Source organism: Coturnix japonica, chromosome 10 (genome assembly GCF_001577835.2).
Source record: "Coturnix japonica isolate 7356 chromosome 10, Coturnix japonica 2.1, whole genome shotgun sequence".
In the NCBI taxonomy this organism is placed as follows: domain Eukaryota; kingdom Metazoa; phylum Chordata; class Aves; order Galliformes; family Phasianidae; genus Coturnix; species Coturnix japonica.
Window position 1 is genome coordinate 6504731 of NC_029525.1, and position 19239 is coordinate 6523969.

The 19239-nt window shown below is 45.0% G+C and overlaps 1 protein-coding gene across 5 annotated transcripts in view; it reads right to left on the minus strand.

Moving 5' to 3' along the window:
- The window catches only part of TCF12 (transcription factor 12), a 145955-nt gene extending 134033 nt beyond the window's left edge, over positions 1–11922 (minus strand). For all 5 annotated transcript variants that reach the window (XM_015872425.2, XM_015872424.2, XM_015872421.2 and 2 more), the window contains exons 1-3: positions 11814–11922; positions 10877–10973; positions 10170–10242 (exon numbers count right to left, since the gene is read on the minus strand). In XM_015872425.2, coding sequence (XP_015727911.1) covers positions 10170–10242; positions 10877–10951 — 148 coding nt within the window. In that variant the 5' untranslated portion in view covers positions 10952–10973; positions 11814–11922. The remainder of the gene's footprint in view (positions 1–10169; positions 10243–10876; positions 10974–11813) is intronic.
- Positions 11923–19239: the final 7317 nt, after the last annotated feature.

Genomic DNA, 19239 nt, shown 5'->3' on the forward strand with positions numbered 1-19239 from the left:
AGATACCTTTCTGTAATACAGTGAGAAGCACAACAATATGACCACATTCTCCCCACTCATGGCCACCCTAAAGAGCTGAGCAACCTTTAAGACCACATCTGGTTGTGTAACACAGCACTAATCATGAAGAATATTAGTTTTATCCTGTAAAGAATCACAACTTTACTTAAATTTTGTTGGGAGAAAAAAAGAAAAAGAAGGTAACTTCAATAAAAGCTGACTACTTCCCACTCTATAGAAATTGACTTAGAGGTCCCTTTCTCCTGATTCACGAAGGCCTAAAAGACACTTGGCAGAACACCTTCTGGAAAGAGTAAGGTTTCACATCCTTTAAAGCCTCTCCCTATTTCCTTTTGCAATGTTGGGTCTTACCTAGTTTGCTTTGCTAAAAAAGTAGTGGCATAGGTTATTAAAAAAAGCATTTCCAAATAAACTAAATAATAACTAAAAGGAAAAAAAAGATGGCACATTTTTTCTGCCTTGGGTTCTTGTTTGTTCACTCTTTTTTTTTTTTTTTTCTTTTTAAATTCAGCATCTTATAAGCATTTGTAAGAAAAATACCTGATTTGGACAATCCTGACACAGGTGACATTGACAAAGTTTTGTTCCTTCTGTCATGCACTTACCACTATCCTCTAGTGAGGACAGCGAACACAGGATCAGGTATAACCTCAAAGTTACCAAATAAAAAGTCAAAGTAAATAATACTAAAATAGAAACCTTGCGCATACCAGAGAATGCATTTCAGACATAGCACACATTTATACACATTTTATAAATCAAACTAAGGGAGACAAGTCTTGATTCATGGCACCACTTGATCATCCTGGCATCTAAGCATCAGGAACGCTAATCTCACAAAGCCACACTACAGAACGCAGCCACTGGAACTCTGCTGTAGTAAGCACCATGCATCACTTAGAGAAACACACAAAAGCTTTCCATTACTCCAAAACTCGGTCATCTTCATTAAATTGCCCTCTTTTCATAAAAGCCTTAGCCTCATTTAGCATTCAGGAAGATGAAAGAGCAGCTACCCTCCTTATGGATTACTTCTCTATTACAAGAAAATGTTTTGCACGTCAAGAGCAAACATTAAAGGATTAAATGATATTGTCATTCCTGCTCCTGTTTATTTGCAGTGGGCAGCGGACAGAATTGCAAGGAAATAATCAGTGATTATTTTAAGCTGTGTTCTCCTGCAAGGATTATGACTCACGGAGCTGCTGCCTGAAGAAACTGGAACAGGTACAGGTGTCACACTGAAAGTCATCAAATCGTCACAACACAGGAGATGTGCAACGAGCAAAGCTGACTGCTTTCACCACTTCACAGAGCAGCCACACTAGCCTGTAGTATCTTGCACTCAATAAAACAAAAAATAGGAACATAAACACTGAATTCCACTCTCCCACAGAAAATTAAGAATACTTCTGACTTCTCTCAAGCCTATTTTCACTGCATCTCCTCGCACTAACACAACAAAGTAGAAAATTCAGGAGACACTTGGTTACAGGAGGTCTCTGGAATGAGAAATTCAGTCATTTCATCCCGGATTTATCTATTTTAGGCCTTAATCTTGTTTCCCAATAGAACTAGATGAAACTAAGGTAGCAAAGCAATGCTATTTAAAATTAATTTATCTACATTTTGCTTACACATCATATCCTAATGGGTACAAATCGTAGTAAGGTTTATGTCTGGCTTGATCTTCTGTCTGCTTCCATTCTAAACGCCGTGTTCAAAGAAAAGAACAGTCATTTTGCACTTTTACACAGGTGTTAGAAATGGAATTAATGTGCACAGGGGCCACCAATCAGTGTGCACTCATTGATTTGGGTAAGCCTTGGAAACACTCGGTGCAATGAAGGTTGTAAAACCCAAACATGGAAGAAGATGGGAGGATTAAAACACAAAGACAATGATATTTACATTTAAATTAACAATATATTTTGGTCATAGTCTAAACTGAATAAAAACAGACACCTGGTAACATCACAGACCAAGCTCTTATCAAATTAAGTGTAAGCTTCCGTCTATGCTGCATTAAATGCATCACAAACAGAAAACACACACAACGATATTCACCAGCATTTCACCCACAAAATGTATGCAACCAGAAATGAACAAAACCGGGTTTGTTTTACTAGACATGTTCCTGTAACACAGCTACTTCTGCCACTTATCTTCATGTTTTAAAAGGAAGGAAAATGGTAAAATACAATTCCCACATACAGTAAGGCTCAGAATACATTTCTGTTTAACATCACGGCTTCAACCTTCTCAGCAGCAAAGAGACAAAACACGAACAAAATATTTCCTGTAGCTTTTCCCAAAGGAAAGTAAAACAATGAAAGCAAGTTCTCTGCATTACTGGAACTCTACACTGTATTCTACATTAAAAAAAAAGAAAAAAAATAAAAAGAGAAATTTTGTCTAATCCAAGAGTTTCGTGTACTTCTTACCTTCCTTTTTAAACATAATTCTATAGTTTGTATGGTTTCTAAAGTTTCCCACAGCACTGCTATTGCACTATAAAACCCACCTTCCCACCAAGACAACCTTACTTGATTTTTCTATTAGCGTTCCTAGAGGGCATCACCCCATTAACTGGGCCGTAAAGCAAACCCTTTCTATCAAGTCTCTTTCTCTGCCAAGTACTTCTGTAAAACACCAGCAAATCAGTTTGATCTGATCAACATTACTCTCCCATATTACACTGGTACAAACAAGAAGACTTGCATTTACAGGAATTTCAACTCTGTCTTCCCAGAAAAAAAACAATCCTCATCATACGAGAAGACTCCAACAAAGTCCTAAGGATGGGCTGGGTGATTTTAGCCCGACTATTCCCTGAAAACAGTAAGGCATTATGAAATATAACAAGAGCTGCTCTTTCTGATCATTCTTGGTATTCAGTTAACATCTTCACAAAAAAATATGTCCTTTATGTTTTTGAACGTTGTTTACAAACACAGCTTTGTTTTACGAATGAAAAAAATAAACAAGGCTTTCATTCAACAAATTAAAAAAAAAAAAATCATCATTATCTCATCTCAGACACATCACAGAAAAAAAGAAAAGCCTTCTCCCAACACCCATCAGTAAATAATGGATTGTAGCATTTCAGAAAGTCCACGACTACTTTGAAACAATCAGGTTGAAGTATTCATCAAAACTAGCAACTTCTGGACTCCCATGTTAAGACAGAAATGAGAATTTAAAAAGGCGTTTTGCCTTAAGATAGGAAAAAAGATTTTCAATTGCATTTCCTACCCTTAGAGTAATAACAGTTCACTTGTCATTTCTTACAGTGCTCAATTATCAAAAACAGTTATTAAGGCACATATACCCATTTTATAATTATTAAGGGTACCCCGTAACAATCTTTATCAAATACTTCACACATTGCACCTATTCTTTACGCCTGATTTAAGCTTAGTGACTTCACACGACAACATACAGAACTCATCTAACTTTGCTATAGACAGAAGTGTGAAAAGGTACTTTGGCACAGTAACATTTACATTAAATCACATAATGCCTCCACAAACAAAGCTTTTTAGAGAACATACAATATTCAATAGGATTATTTCTTGAAATAGAATTCTCAAACGTGAGAACTTAATATTTATTTTGAAAGCAGAAGGCTTATTTTTCTGTTACATCACGTAATTTAAGATACTTCACACAGCTTCAAAATATATTCAGTTCCCCTATCCCAAACAACGAGATCCTTCAAAATAATAGTCAAAATGAGCAAACAAGTATTTTAAGAGTCCAGAGAATTCAGCTTGGGAGATGTAGAGAGCAACTAAAATTCAGTCACATCTTTCAATTTTAAAATAGTAAGCGTGGAGCTTGTGGAGACTGAGTATTAGGTCATTATATTAATGCTTTAAAGGTCTCTACTCATAAATCAATTTATGCAACTTTCAACTTAGGAAATTTTTACTACGCTTTTGCAAGTTAAGAAAACAGTTTGTGTTTCAAAAGTTTATAGAGTATTGCATATAGTACATCCACTAAATTAATGTAATGGTGTCTATGGATCAAATGGAACCAGGACAAACAGCTGTCATGCTGGTTTGATAGCAGAATTACTAAGGGGCTGAGTCCTCTGTGACAGCTGGAACAAAGTTTGGGGGAAGGGGAACTTTGTCATCTCATGTATGAATGACAAACCTTGAACATGAAATACCCCTGCCAAACAATCCCACAAACCACACCAAACTAACAAACAAAAATCCTTCAGCAAAAGCTACATACGTATTAAAAGCTCCTTGGTAACCAAGGGACCGTGCACCAATTCAACAGCAATCACAGAGCACACAGACATGCAGGAATGCCATCCGCACTTCTCTTTGTAAACTGCAATTTGTCCTCAGTCCCTTGTCAGGTTTCCTCTTCCACTTCACTCAAGTCTTTTGTCTTCACTTTACATTTATACCAACGCTGCTGCCTGGGCAAATCCAAAAACAGAACTGCAACTTCAAATCACATTCCTCACACCATGCCACAAAGACAACTCTCCAAGCCTCTGGACACCCCTCTGAAGGCACCCACAAATAACAACGCAGACGTCTTCCTTGTGCTGCGACACAAGAATGCTCACACACAGAGCAGAGGTCAGACGCTATACTTGCTTACACGGTGCTCACATCACTGCCCCCTACCCAGGGAAAATTAACCTGCTGGAAATACCAAATTAACTTTCTGAAGGTATGTTTTCTACAGGTTACTGCCCCTGCTTGAAGAGTTCACGTGTCTCCCTAAACAAGATGCTACAGAAGGCCAAAAGCTACTGAAAATCAAAGCTTAGCTATCTGGAAGACAGCAAAGAAACTGTAACTAACTGATATGAGGCTCACACCACCACAAGTCACGGGCCAACAGTAATAAGAAACTGACAGACACCTACTTATCAGGTCACCAAACTAGAACCCCAACACCTACCTGAGAACTTAAAAAACAAACAAGCCACATCTCAGTATCTCTGCAACAGAGAGATGTTTTTTAAGCTGAGTTATCAGTTCCCTTCATTGGTCTGACCTGGTTCCCCTCCTCCTTCTTCAACAGGAACATGGAAGCAGCTCTTCAGCCACTCTGTGCTTTGAAGGAATGTTCAGGAAAAAAGACCAAGAGAAATTGTCTTTCCAAAGATAAAGGAAGTAGAGGAGGAAGAGGAAGAGCAACAGCGAGATGGAGACTGCTAACAGGCAAGCTGCAGTCACATTTTCATTAGCATCATATCACTCCCAAGTTTCCAAATGCAGTACATGAGGGATCCAGCCCAAAATACTCATTGAACTTGCACTTGGCCCATTTGAAGAGCAATCTGTGGGGGTCTCCTACAGACAAGAGGGGAATGAAGCAATGGACACACTTCTCCTTTCAAACATGAGGCTCTCAGAACTCTCACCAGGCTCCTCAGAAAGGAGGAACGTAGCACTCCTCACACCCAAGAAGAAACTACCAGGTTACCACATCTGCTGGATTGCTACTCACAGAGCCAGGGGACATGGGGGATGTTAAAGATAAAGCATGGTCCAGCATTTACTTCAACAAGCCATCCTAGATTTCCAGCATATAACATAAAGGAAGCTTATCTTCTTTGGAATAACAAACAAGAATATACAAGGTCACAACACTTTTTAATGACAAAAACAGAAATACAGATCAAATTCCTCAACTGCAGGCCTTCCACTTGATCTTTTTGAATAGGAAAATGTCACAGGCTAACACATCTATGACTGCAGGATTATGTGACTACATGAGACCTCTTGTCAATGCCTTCATTCAAGAACTAAGAACGGGCACTGGCAATTTTCTGTATCTCAAAGGAAGACTGTATCAAAAATATATGTAACATATCAGAAAACTGATTCTTATTATGAGTTCAAGCTCTGATAAAGAAAATATTATATATTCAAAAGTTAGAAAAACTAATTTTCACACTTACACAAAAATATTTCTGTAGTTTTCTCTTGACTGCCATTTGACCATTATAGCTATGAGTGCCTGTTCTCTTCAACACTTACTGTAGATTAATGATTACAGCATTTAAAACACTGCCCATTGGGATGACTCTTAAGGTCTTGGTTTTGGGTGTTTGGATTTTATTTTTTTTAGGAAGGAAATGCTGATGTAACACTAAAAACAAACTGTTTAGAGAATAGACAAACAGTAACCAAGTCAAATTTCACTAATCTTGAAACCTTTGCTCAGTAATGTAACAGACTCACTAAAACAGAACTGATATTGAGTCCAGCCTCAAGATACAGCGCCCTAATTTAGGGACACTCACATTAATGGCAGGTTGTCAGCTTGAAAAGTCTTTGCAAAAAGTCACTGGACTATCCCAATACATTCCTTACTAAATGGTAGGTCAGTACACATTGTGGAAAGGACAACCCCTTGAATATGCAAACAAGGAAACAAAATTGATATGAGCAGCTACTTACACAGATGCCTTCTGAGGGGCTTTCTGCACATGAGCACAGTATGAGCAATGCCCGGGTAATACCCAAGACTGGTGCCCAAGCCAGCCACACAAACTCATTTTTCAAGTACTTCAGAAGAATTTTACAGGCAGTGGAAGCACTGTATTTTGACTACTCAGCTCTGGACCTGTTCCTCTTGCTTCAACACTTATATCTCCATTTCCCATTACACATCCATATTATCTTACTTCAGCTTGTTTTACTGACTTCACATGCATACATACAGCTACATGCAAAAATAACGCCAAATAACTTAGGAGAACAACTAAACTACAAGAACTTAAGGCCACAGATAGTATCACCTCAGGTGTATTATTCTTTAGAATTTATAAATCCTATGAAGAAGAAGTAAAATAGATTGTATTTTAGAGTGCCACACCTGAGATTAAATAATAATAATTACTGGAAAAACTGAAATGTAAACCAGAAGATTGCAGCATTATTGCCTAGGGCAGGCATCTAAATATTCTAACTGGATTTTAATTAAGATCATTATAAACAAAGGCCAAAACAGTTTTTGGTTTTAATAGAAACAAAATACAGCAAGATTTCACTGTGAATTATAAATGCTGCTCTTTATCGCAGCAGCAACATGGAAATATCTCATTTGAAATAAAATCTACGAGACTGATCAATTAATGTAAGAGCCGGATTGAGAGTCTCTCAACCTCTGCCTTCTACTTATACAATATCTAAGATAGAAACCACTTTATCTTCCCAAGTTGGTTTCATAAGAGGAAGAAACAAAGTTCTGTTTTAAACAAGAGAATGCTACAACAGCAGTGACAAGAAATATTCTGTAGCTTAGACCTACATATCAGGTTGCTTTTCCAATATGTTTATTTTTACCACAAGTCTGACCAAGTTATTTGACTTTATCAGCAGCTTACATGACTTACTGTCATAAGATACTATGATACATCAGATTAGCTCACTTATTTCATCCGCAGCTTTCATTCATAACTGATTGACCAGCAGAAAGCTTCCCCCGACACCAGACATTCCTGAAGACTCGAGCTAGATTTGAGTCAAAATAGTGCTCACATATTAATCCACTGCAGCCCTTTCTTAGAAATTAGAGGAGGCATTTCTGGGCATTTTTTAAAATTACTTTTTATGAAGTTGAAATGAGGGGGGGGAAAAAAGTGAACTCTACAGTTACAAATCAGAAAGTAAGCCTTGCTCCAACTAAGAAAACGTCTTTCATTAGCATGCTTGCAAAGACCCCAGGAAAAAGAATAACCACCATCTAAAAATGGTGTTTAATGTGTAAGACAGCAAAGCAAACTGCACAGCCTTCACTATCATCAAAATCACAGGAAGTCTGTGTAAGAGGCATCACCGTTCTGTATTCACAGAAGAAATCCGTGCATGCTGTACACTTTGTTAATGAGAGTGTTAAGAAATGCCTTTTTTTTTTTCCACTAAAAAAAAAAAAAAAAGCTAATTTTTAAAGAGAAACACATAAAAAAAGAAGTATTAAACAGCCTACAAGCTACAGAATTCTTGAAATTAAACTGAGATGACAATTAAATGAGTGCTAAAAGTGCCTGTAGCTGGTCAGTGAGCTCCTCAAGGTCTCCCTGTAGCACCAAACACTGACTCAGAACACAACTCACACAGAAGTTGTTGGCCCCTTGTCACTCCTGCAGAGCAATCCCCCCCCAGTCAGGGCTTTGGTTGTCATAATATTACGAGAATTAAAGCATATAATTCCATAAACTAGTAAATCTCTACAACTAGAAACATCCTGAACTAAAACCCATAGCTATGCAACATTATCTGCACCAAGGGGAATTTAGTTGAGGTTGCAGATTGCCAGACAGCTGCACTGTGTTGCTTGTGATTATATCTATATGACGATACACCATTATCAGCAAAGAAATTCAAGAAGTGAGTAACACTGCTTCCCTCCCAAAATCTCAGTATTTGTTTTTTCCTGAGGCCAACCACAAAGAGCAGGAGAAGTATTACCTACAGAGAGGGCAAACCTCAGTTACCAAGGCTGCCCTAAGATCTAAACTAAAAGTGAAAACTTCATTATTCAACAGTAAGTTATTCTACCTATTCAGGAAAAGCAAGGCGTAGGGGGAGGGGGATGGAAATCTTCAAACTGTGCTTCTTGAAACAAACTTGAGCTGTCTGGACCTTCTTCAAAACGTACTTGAAAAACAACCATCTTGAATATTTGTATGAAAAAGAAAGAAGATTAACTACGTTGTATATGGAATTGCCATCTCACTACTGCCCATCATTTACTTGTAAGGGTAAGTGGACACTACGTGCATATTTTAGTAAATAAAAGTAGAGTATTTGTTCAAACATTATCACACATTTTTATTAATTAAACGTGGGAGATGGTCTCTCAAGAGTCTCCAAAGTTTTGAAGTGTTTTTAATAACCAAAGTTCTCACGTGTCACTACAACTCGAGGTAACGTTTGGACTCCCACAGAGAGAGCTCTGACAATGCGTTAAGTAAACAGCCAATGGCACTGCACAACTTCCATCAGCCACTTCATCCCTCTACTGGCATTCTAAACATTTGTTTTCATTAACCTTAAATAAAGCCATATATATCACCTCCTCATATTCATAAAAACAGCACAAGTAGAAAAGCTAAAATCCAAACCAACAAGAGCCACTAAGCCACTTCTGAAAGTTACTTCTTTAGATTCTGTTTTGGAGGCATTAATAACTGAGCCCTGTCCAAGAATGACGTCATACAAACCATCTTCTATAGAGAGTTACATTTATGTCCTATTAAAGGACTGGCTTAAAACTTTCTGAAAGTAGGCATCTGAAGTGTACTTCAGTGAAAACAGCAGGCAACAAAATACTGCAAAGTGCAATTACAATTATTCATTTTCATGATGCACAGAGAAAGGTTCAATATTAGAAAATATCTGTCCAAATTTGGACAGCTACACAGTACCAGGAAAGTGTCCACCTTGCACTGACCCTGGCTCCCAAGGGAGAGAGTGGAAGGGAACAAGAAAAGATATTTGCTACTTTATACATTGTTAAAGTATACATCTAAAGCCACGTGCAATCAGGGTTTGTACCTGTGCCAGTAAGCAACCTTTAGAAAATTGCTTAAATAACACAGTGAAACAAATCAGATCTAATTCAGACCTCTTAACTGGTGGCATCTTGGCAGTTAATCCTAAAATTCCAGGGCTTGAGCTGGGGGAAGCAATAGATGGAGATGTGTTCGGTTGTTTTTCATTTTGCTCTTTGTTTGTTAAGTTAGTCACCACCTCATACATTTCCTTTGAATTCTAAAATAGATTCTTGAGTCAGAAGTATTTTGTTACTTGATACTTCACCTCAAATACTTATTGCCCGGCAAAGCTTGATAAAATCAGACACAGAAGGCCTTCGTTACTGATGTGACAGGTTGATGGACTCACTGTGCCCCAGCACCACCAGACATACCCAGCACCTCAGCCCATCAGGACAGGCAGGGGAAGGCAGAGCACAAAGCTGGGGTATTGCGTTTTGGTCTGAACTGTAACAAAGCCAAAACAAACCAGGCACCTCTAATTCATCTGAAAGTTCTTATGAGAATCCATATGATGAAAGGTAACCATTCAAGCACGTGAGGACTGAGCTAAAAACATTGAGCCTTGATGAATGTCATGGATCTCAGATGCACTGCATCCTACCTGATCCTCCGAACTGGCTGCTGCCCAGCGTGGTTGGCCTGGTCTTCCCGCTGTTAACAGGTGGGGAAAACATCTGCAAAAGAAGAAGAGGTGTATAAGCTGGCTTTGAAACCCTGAATTCAGCTATTAACCTTGTCCATACATTTAAGAGAAAGCTAATACAAAACAAGTATTTTGTTATTATTTCTGCAGGAAGATAAGCAGAGAGCAGGATGCTCATTCAGGACTGCAAACTCAGTACATAAGAATGCTCCTGGCAGTGCCACAAAGCTCTGCTGTACAGGAACAAAACTTACAAGAAAAAAAGTAAGAAAAGGCCCAATGCTGCTGTTGTAACTCAGAACAGCCACAGCTGCGTGTACCTGACTGCTCCAAGCACCTCCCTGATCTCTGCAATTAAAGCCACCACATGCAGGCAGCTGCAGAGGGGCAGTTATCTGGCTATCACGCTCCTAAACCACTTTTCCAAGGTCCGTTAAAACGAAAGTACCATAAATAAAGGAGCTATAATTTTCGGAACCCAAGTTGCCATTCCTACAGCTCTCCTGCTTCCTTCGGGTCCGGAGAAACACAAAACCAAACCACAAAGAGATGATCCCCGGTAGCGGAGCTACGGGGCCGCTTAACCAACACTCAGGTACAGACGATTCCGCCGCGTTAATCCCCCCGACCCGCCGGCATTACGGCCCCGTGCCCGCGTTCCGTACCGCGCTGAAGTCCAGCAGGTCGCTGAGCTCCTTGTCGGTGCCGATGGCCGCCATCCTCTGCTGCTGCGCGTTCATCGTCCCGCGCTCCGCTCGCGTCCTGCGGGCACAGAGCACAGCGCTGCTCAGCGGGGCCGGGCCCGAGGGAGGGGGTGGGGGGGGGAAACGATCCGCAGCGCAACCCGCCGCCCGCCCAACTCTCCGCAACTTTCCTCGGGCCCGTCCTCCCCCCTCGCCCCGCCGCTCCCCCGCGACACGACGCGACGCGCTCCGCAACGGGGCCGCGAAGAATCAGAATCAGACCCGACCCCCCCCCCGGCCCCCGGGCGAGGGAAAGCAAATAAACAACCGCGACGCGGCGAAGTCTGCGGAATTAGCGAGAGATTAAGTGACTCACCGCCCCGGCAACAATGGGGCCGCCGAGCGGGGCCGCCGCTCAGCACGGCCATGGCCGCCCCGCCGCGACCATCGCCGCCGCCCGCCCCGCGCTGCCCCCACCCGCGCTCTGTCCCGGAGCCGCCCCCGCGCGACGACGCCGGGCGGGAGCGCGCCAAGAGAAGCGCGCGCCGTGAGGCGGGAGGAGGGAGGAGGGGCGGCACAGGGCGGCACAGGGCGGCAGGGCCTGCGCCTCGTGCCCGGCGGCGCCGCGGGGGCGCTCGGCAGCGCCGCTCCCCGCCGAGTCGCGGTGCCGCCCGCCGGGCCGCGCTCCTGTCGGGAGAGCCGAGAGCCGAGAGCCGACAACCGAGCGCGCCCCCGCCGCCGCCGCCGCCCCTCAGGCCGATCTGTGGCGCTGCCACCCGCCCGGCCCCGCCGCTCCCTCTCCCGGCTCCTCGGCCCCCGGTCCGGCCGCCGCCCTCCGGCTCCGGGCGCGCAGCCCCCGCCGCTTCAGCCCCCCCCGCCCCGCGCCGCTCCGTCCCAACTTGTCCGTCCCCGGCGCTACCTGCTGCCCCCACGCTCCGCGATCAGGGCCGGGCCGGCGGGCGGGCCGCGGTGGGTGGGAGGCGACGAGCCGGGCGCTCCCCCCCCGCTGGAAGGAACTTGTGGGTTTCCCTCAGGCGGACATTTTTTTGCTTACGGAGCCTCAGCACCACGATCGCGGCTCCGGCTCCGTATCCCTCCGCGCACAGACCTTAACCCCTGCCGTGCCGGGCGGCCGCGATCGGCCCCGTGAGCCGCGGGGGGAGGGAGCCGAGCCCGGCCCGGTGTCGGGGCCGTGTGTAGCGCTGCCCCGTACGGACACGAAGCACCGCGGGGTGACCCCCCCGGAGAGCAAATCCCGCACCTCAGAGCGGCGCTGGGAGCAGCAGACACACGCTCAGATCTATCTGCAATTCGCCCTCACGCGCTGCCTCCCCAGCTCTGCCGCCCGCACCGCGCAGCGCTGCGCCCCGTCTGCCCGCCCCGCCGCCAAGTTCGCTCCCTTCCCCCGTCTCCCCTCGGCAGCCCCCGCCCGGCACAGCGCGCTCCGGGCCCCGCAGAGCCCCCGGGTGGCACCTGCGGGCATCGCCCCAATCCCGGCCGCTCCGAGAGCACAGAGCTGCCGCCGGGACGTTGTGCCTTTGCAGCCGGGAGACTCGCACAATGGCAACGAAAAAGGTTCCTCAAAACCCTGGGAGAACCTCAAACACCGCCGGGAGGTGGGCGCGGGGCAGCGGCGCTGAACCTGGCAGCCGAAGTGTGTACTGCTCCCTTTGCTGTATGAATAATAATATACTACACAGAACAACAGAGATATCAGGGCCTGTCCCCCAGCACACACAGCTCCCAGGCAGACCCCTACCGATATGCTGGGGGCTGCTATTCTGGCTAACAGTCACTTGTAGTGCTGTGTAATTGCCTTAAAATTCAAACTTTATTCCAAAAAATTCCCCTTGTTCCCTGCAAGGGACAGTGGCTAAAATGAAGTAATGCACGATACATCCTCGTCCTACCAGTCATATGGAGAGAATAACACAGAAACCAAGGTGGTCAGCACAATAAATAAACCAAATTGGGCTAATTACAGATATTTTTGAGCTATTTTATGGCCACGGAGACCTCACTAACACTTCAAAACACTGAATGAAAAGCCACTGGAATCCTTCCAGATCAGACGATGGCCGCTGTTTTTAGTTTGCAGCAAGGAAAATGCCTCTGGTTCTGCTCTGCTTCAACCCCCAGCCATGGTTCTCTTCTTACAGCTGCACAAATGCACCCCATGCACTGCAGTGCACCCAATGGAACAATTCCAGCTCTGGTAGGAAAGCAGGGTACCTTCCTTGCTGCAGGAAGGTTGAAGCGCTACTGTGCTCTGCAACTGTTACACCATTTTGCTTGTGCTTCTCCGGAAAGAAGGGGTCTGCAGCACCGAGCAGCAGTAGGATGGACAGCATAGAAGTGATAGATGCCAGTCATTGGCTTGGGACTCCCCACAAGCTCCTGCAGGCAGGGCTGAATTCCTGAAGACACTTTCCCCGCTGTATGGGTGAATTTTCTATTGCAATGAACACAATGTTTTTACAGACTAATACCTTCTCCTTGGAGAGCTCTGAGGTCTGCAATGAAGCAATGTAAGGCGCGTGCACCTGCACCTGCTCACACAGGGCCATGAGTGAGCTCTGGGCTGGCAGCACAGCAGTCAGGCTGCAGAACAGCCCTGGCAGCCGACATCCCAACACGGCCATGGTCAGCTCCAGCCACAGCAGGCGGGGAAGCAGCACTGCCAGATGGCGACGGCGGCACTCTGCATGCGTCACCGTGCTGGTGGAAGCAATGAAGAGCTGCACACAGGACATAAAAAAATTAAGAGGAATATAAAAACCGAATCACTTGAGCACAAAACCCTGAACATCATCACACTCGCACGCTGCTTCCTCAGTCCCTGTGAATCGCTTTCCATCCGCTCCATATAGTGCAAACACTCGATACAGCAGACAGCTGTTGTGCATTCAGGGATGTGAGAAAATGTACTCCACATTACTATTTAATGTACCATGCCTGCGTGAATAAAATCATTACGCTTGCATTTCTCCTTTTGTCTTATTTATTCTTAAGTGTACACACAGAACTAATCCACCACCACCACCCAGGCTGGGCCAACTCTCTGTGTGCTCCCCAGTTGAGCATTTGACTCAGGATGGAGTTTCTGCTGCTAAGGTGCCTTCAAACATAATGTGTGCACCCGCAGCCAGCACTTCATCTATAGTAAATGCTATTGCTCTGCAAATCAACACAGAGAAGCAAGAAAATCTGTCCTGCTCCACAGACAAATCTCTGCCTTCACCCAAAGCACTGAGCCCTCTGCTGATGAAAGAGGACCTTCCAGTTTGGGCAGCGATGCCCATTGAGGTCAGTGGCAGGGACACAACTGTGTGCTCTGCAACAATGTGGGCACAGCACTTCACAGGGAACCCAATTCAAGCCAACTAAATTTAATGAAAGGGTTTTGCCACCAGGAGTGGTTCAGACAAAGCTCCTGGTGAGGCCCAGTGTTCCTCCTGCACCTCCTCCTCCAGCAGGCTTTGGGAAGGATCCCACCAACGAGCTGATGGGACAGCAGTGACCCAGCCTTGTGACTGCAGCGCCGATCAGTGCGGCTCATCTCACAGATAACTGAATTTGCTGCCTCCTATATTTGCCTCACAGTAATTAAAATTATATAACATTTATTATATAACAGCCCACGAGAGGAAGGACTCAGGGGGAAACATTGTGATGCAGCTGCTCACGGGGCTCACACAGCTCCACTGCTGCCCACGAGGCTGCCGGTGTGGGGTCGTGCTGTCTAGAAGTCACCCACAGCTCCACCCGGCTACCATGGTGTAGGCAAAGGCTCCAGCCTGTCCTACGGGAGATCTGCCGAGATGAGATCATTAAAAAGCAGAAAGTTGTCCGGAGAAAAAAGAAAAAAAACCCAAAAACTAAGGAGTGAACGCAGTGAGCAGCACCCCGAGGAGGGCCGGGCAGGGCGGCCGTCCCGCAGCAGCTCTCCGTGTCCGCCCCATTCCTGCGAGGGTGACCGCTGCAGGCACAGCCACACCCGCAGCGGAGACGCCGCACCGCCCCGCACCGCCCCGCACCGCCCGACCCCGCGGGGCGCAGCCCAACTCCAGCACCGGCCCGGACGCGCCGGGCCGAGGCCCCGAGCAGCCGCGGTGTGCGGGGAGGGAGCGGGGAGGGAGCGGGGCGAGACGAGGCGGCCGCCCGAAGTTGGCCGTGCCCGCCCGGCGCCGCTCCCCGGGCTCGACCCGGCGCCGCTCGGCGCAGCCCGCGGCGGGGACACCCCCGGCGGAAGGCGGCCCCGCTCCCCGGCACGGCACCGAAAGTTGCGGAGCCGAACAATGCGGGGAGGACTATTTGTCCTTCCGCCGGCCGGCGGCGGGGCGGGGGAAGGGAGCGGCGGAGGGGGCGGCGCGGCCCCGCTGCTGAGCCGGCGGGAGGGGCCGGGCTGCGCCTCGGGCTGCCGGGGCGGAGCGGGACGGCTGAGCCCGCCCCGGGGCTGGTCGTAACGCGGGGCTGCACGGTCCGGATCCGGCCTGTCCCGCCGCCACACGCGGATGGGGACGGTGCGACTGTGCGCCGGGCTGAGCAGCCTCGCGATGGTCGCGATGCCCCGCGCGGATGGGGCTCGTGTCCGTGCCTGCTTCGTAGCGGATCATACAAGCCTGCTTCGGAGCTCTGGGCGCCGTTCACTCTGTACAACTCGGATAATGTGTCCGTCCTAAAATTGCTTGAAGAATGTAACTAAAGTCTCACGAGCAGCCCTTCAACCAGCCTCAGGTGCGACTCTGCAATATGAGAGCTGAACACCAGTCCTCCCAGCACCAGTCCCTCCCCATGCAACCAACAGAGCGCTGGGTGAAGCGTTCAGAGGAACTGACAGAGGAGGAAGATCAAATTTATAGAGAAACGTCCCAGCTCTGAAGAATACCAGCCACCCTTTGGGCCAAGCACACATACAGCCGCGCTCACAGCCACACTGTGAAAAGAGTTAAATCTTAAATCTGTCCTGTCCTTCCTGCTCTGTCATTCCTTTATTGCTTGCATTTAAAAAATAAAGCTTTCAGGAAGACAGAAAAGCTCTAAGTTCTATTTTGAAGACCCTGCCTTAGGTGGACTCTGACACCAACAAAAGTGTGACTGTTCAAGCATTCCCATCCTCATACATAGGTTGCTCCAAAAATAATGCCCCCTGTTTATTTCCATGGAAACTACATCAGACACAAACACAATAATAATGTTTGACAGAACAAACTCTCAGCTACAAAACACTCTTTTTCAGCACAGTCTCCACAGTCAGCCGTGCATTTTCACCAGCAGTGAACAGCCTGCAAGCCATGCTCACAGCAACCTGCACCAGCAGAGGTGCCCCACTCTCACTGTCACCACTGCTGAGTTGCACCACCCATCGCGTCACTGTGCTCACATCCACTGCTTGGCCTCCACAAACATTCAGAAACGTCAGTGAACATCAGTATGTGCATTTTTTACATGTGGAGGAATTCAATTCCAGCCCTTTGCTTCATCTACACTTCCATATCAGACACCATTCTGTCAGACTGCCCCTCTGCTGCCATCTGTCACACAGCAGCAACATGCAATGGAATACTGGTGGCAAGGTTCACCCTCTGCTGCCGTACCACCAACATCCAACTCCAACATTGTGGGCCAACTCAATATAATAGGAGGCATAATTGTGGAGCAGCCCTCAGATGCTACCACAATTACTTTGTTCAGAAATGTTACATGCAGAACTAACAAGGCTTGTTTTATTCTGAGAATATAACTAATTGTGGGCAATTACCTTGTTATTCGCATTCATAAATTCATTCTAACTTTGACACAAGTATTTGTTAGAACCAAGAGAATCCTACTATTGGCTGTCTACATCTAACGTTCTTTTTACATTCATCATTTAGGACAGAACACCATGAAATACATCTCACTCCCCATAACCTGCCCTTAGATAGCTATTAATTGGTGAAAAGGAGGAGCTAATCCAATCATTCAAGATCCGTAGTTATTCAAGATCCATAATGTCTTGTTTGTCTACCACAGGAAAGAAAGAAATAGCTCCAGAATAGTAGCAGGATAGGATTACTGCGTGCAGCACACTGCTATTTGACCATACGCTGTTATCATAACAGGCATTCAAGGCCAAATACCTTCAGCAAAGGCACCCCTGCTTTTACTGCACTAGTGCTCACTGTTTCTTCTAATCTCTTTTATTTTATGTAGGTGAGACCTCTATGCATTCACATGATATAGCAACATCACACACAGACATGTATTACAACCGCATAGTTTTCAGATGCTACTGAATAAATAGCACAGTAACTCAACAGAAGTGTAATGAGTCTACACTCAAACCAGAAACTGACTGTAGCAATTGGATGGGTCAGCGTGATGGGAAAGGCATTACACCAGAGGTGTTACAACAGAAAGACCAACATGACAGAAAAGTGTTATTAAAAAAAGGAAAGAAAATCACTCACCAAGAGCCTGTTTGTGTCTTCACTTCTCTCTATGTATAGCACCAGCTAAAACTTTTAGAGCCACTGTAAATCTCAGGCAGTTCTACTTTCGTTGTAGGTCCTGCAGAGCTGATCTATGGCAAGTAGATCAGGATTCTGAGTGCAATATCATCTTTAATTAAATTTCAGCAGCTTACAAGATCAGAGAACATTAGGAAGGCCACATTGCTCGAAGCAAGGGTCTGTCTTTATTCAGTAGGCTATCTACAAAATAACAACTCATTACAGTATCTGTTCCTTTTAGTTTACGTCTTTCCTGTGTTCTCACCACAGTCACTTCAGTGTGTTTCTAGTGTGCAGAGAAAGCCCTGTGCCTTTTCTGTCTTGGTTTCATTCATAGAGTGGGAAATAACAATAATTACTTTGAGAAGCTCAGGGCAGTGTATAAGAACTAGGCAGAGCACAGTCATGTAGTCATCTCTGTTAAACTGCATTACAATTGGGAAACATATCTAAAAGTTGTTGGTGATACAGAAGAGCAGGCGGGATAACTAGTGGTGTATATGCATAACTCTCATCAGAGAAAAGTCAGAATGGAAGGAGAAATAAAACATACAACATGTACTTGCTGTAATATTCTTCTGATTAAAGTCTATGACACCCAAGTGGCATCAAAGGGAGACCAAAGCACAGCTCACCCACTTTTCTTTCTGTAACATTTTTGGCACAAACTTCACATGGTGTCAAAAATCATAGTATGAGAAGAAATTTTGCATGGAGTCCTGTAAGAAAAATATATGATTTCAAAGTTGTGAGGTTTTCCATTCAAACATTGTTTTGCATTAATCCCTCTTTTTCAAGCTACACAAAGAATTCAGATTAGTTATATGGCTCATGGCAATTCCTAAAGTTGGAAAAGCTATCCGTGTTCATCTCAAGAAATAAAATAAAGACAAACACCAAAGACACATTGTGATTTCATAAACAATAAGAGACCTTGCCCCATGAATTCTGTAAGTATCATTTTATGCTTAATGGAGAATATTTTCTAAATTACTATCTGTGAAAGTGTTACTAGCATGTCTACACAGGACTTGCATTTCTTAAGTTGATTTTAGGAGCTGTACATCTGACAGGACTGTACTCTCTACTCAACCAAGGACCTTTCCCTTTTTTTGGCTGAGGAGAGTAGAGTGTAAGTGGAACCTCCTGCATAAAATGTCACTCACTCAATTTCTCCAAACATGAAATCATTTATCTTGGTAGGAAATGGTTTTTATGGTTGTATTTTCTACCTGGTTTCATGAAAACATGTTGCAACTCACAGTCGGTGTAGCCTTTAGGTTCTCCTTGAGTCAAAAAACAAAAGAGGAACTAATGGAGTGTCGTTAAGTGAGGTCTTACTGGAGGAAGGTGTTGTTTGTTGGGTATTTTTGCTTAAGCTGCAGTTGTTTCTGTATCACATTTATGGTGGTTAAGCTGGAATAGTAAAAGGAAGCATGAGGTATCTATATCTAAAAATAAAAATGCTTTACTCAGTTTGTGAACCAAGGCTGTTTCTTGGGCAGCTCTATTAATAAGACAGAAGATTTCTTCACCAGAAATTTTACAGAAGTCCCCTGCTTATAATTTCCATACAGGAGACTTTATTTTGAGTGACAAGAACGCAAGTCAAGAAGCCTGCAAGAACTCTCTCAAGGCAAGAGAGCTTTCCTGTGGGATCTCTTTTCAGGCTGGTAGATAATGATGAACAATAATATTTTTATATGCTAACAGCCATGACAAAAGAGTACCAGAATGTTATTTGTGCACCATGATATTCATGGTGCTGGTCTTACAACCTGTTTAGTGCGCCCTTCTTAGTCTGACTTAGCTCTGCCATACCTCACTTAGCTGATGATCTCTGTAAATCAC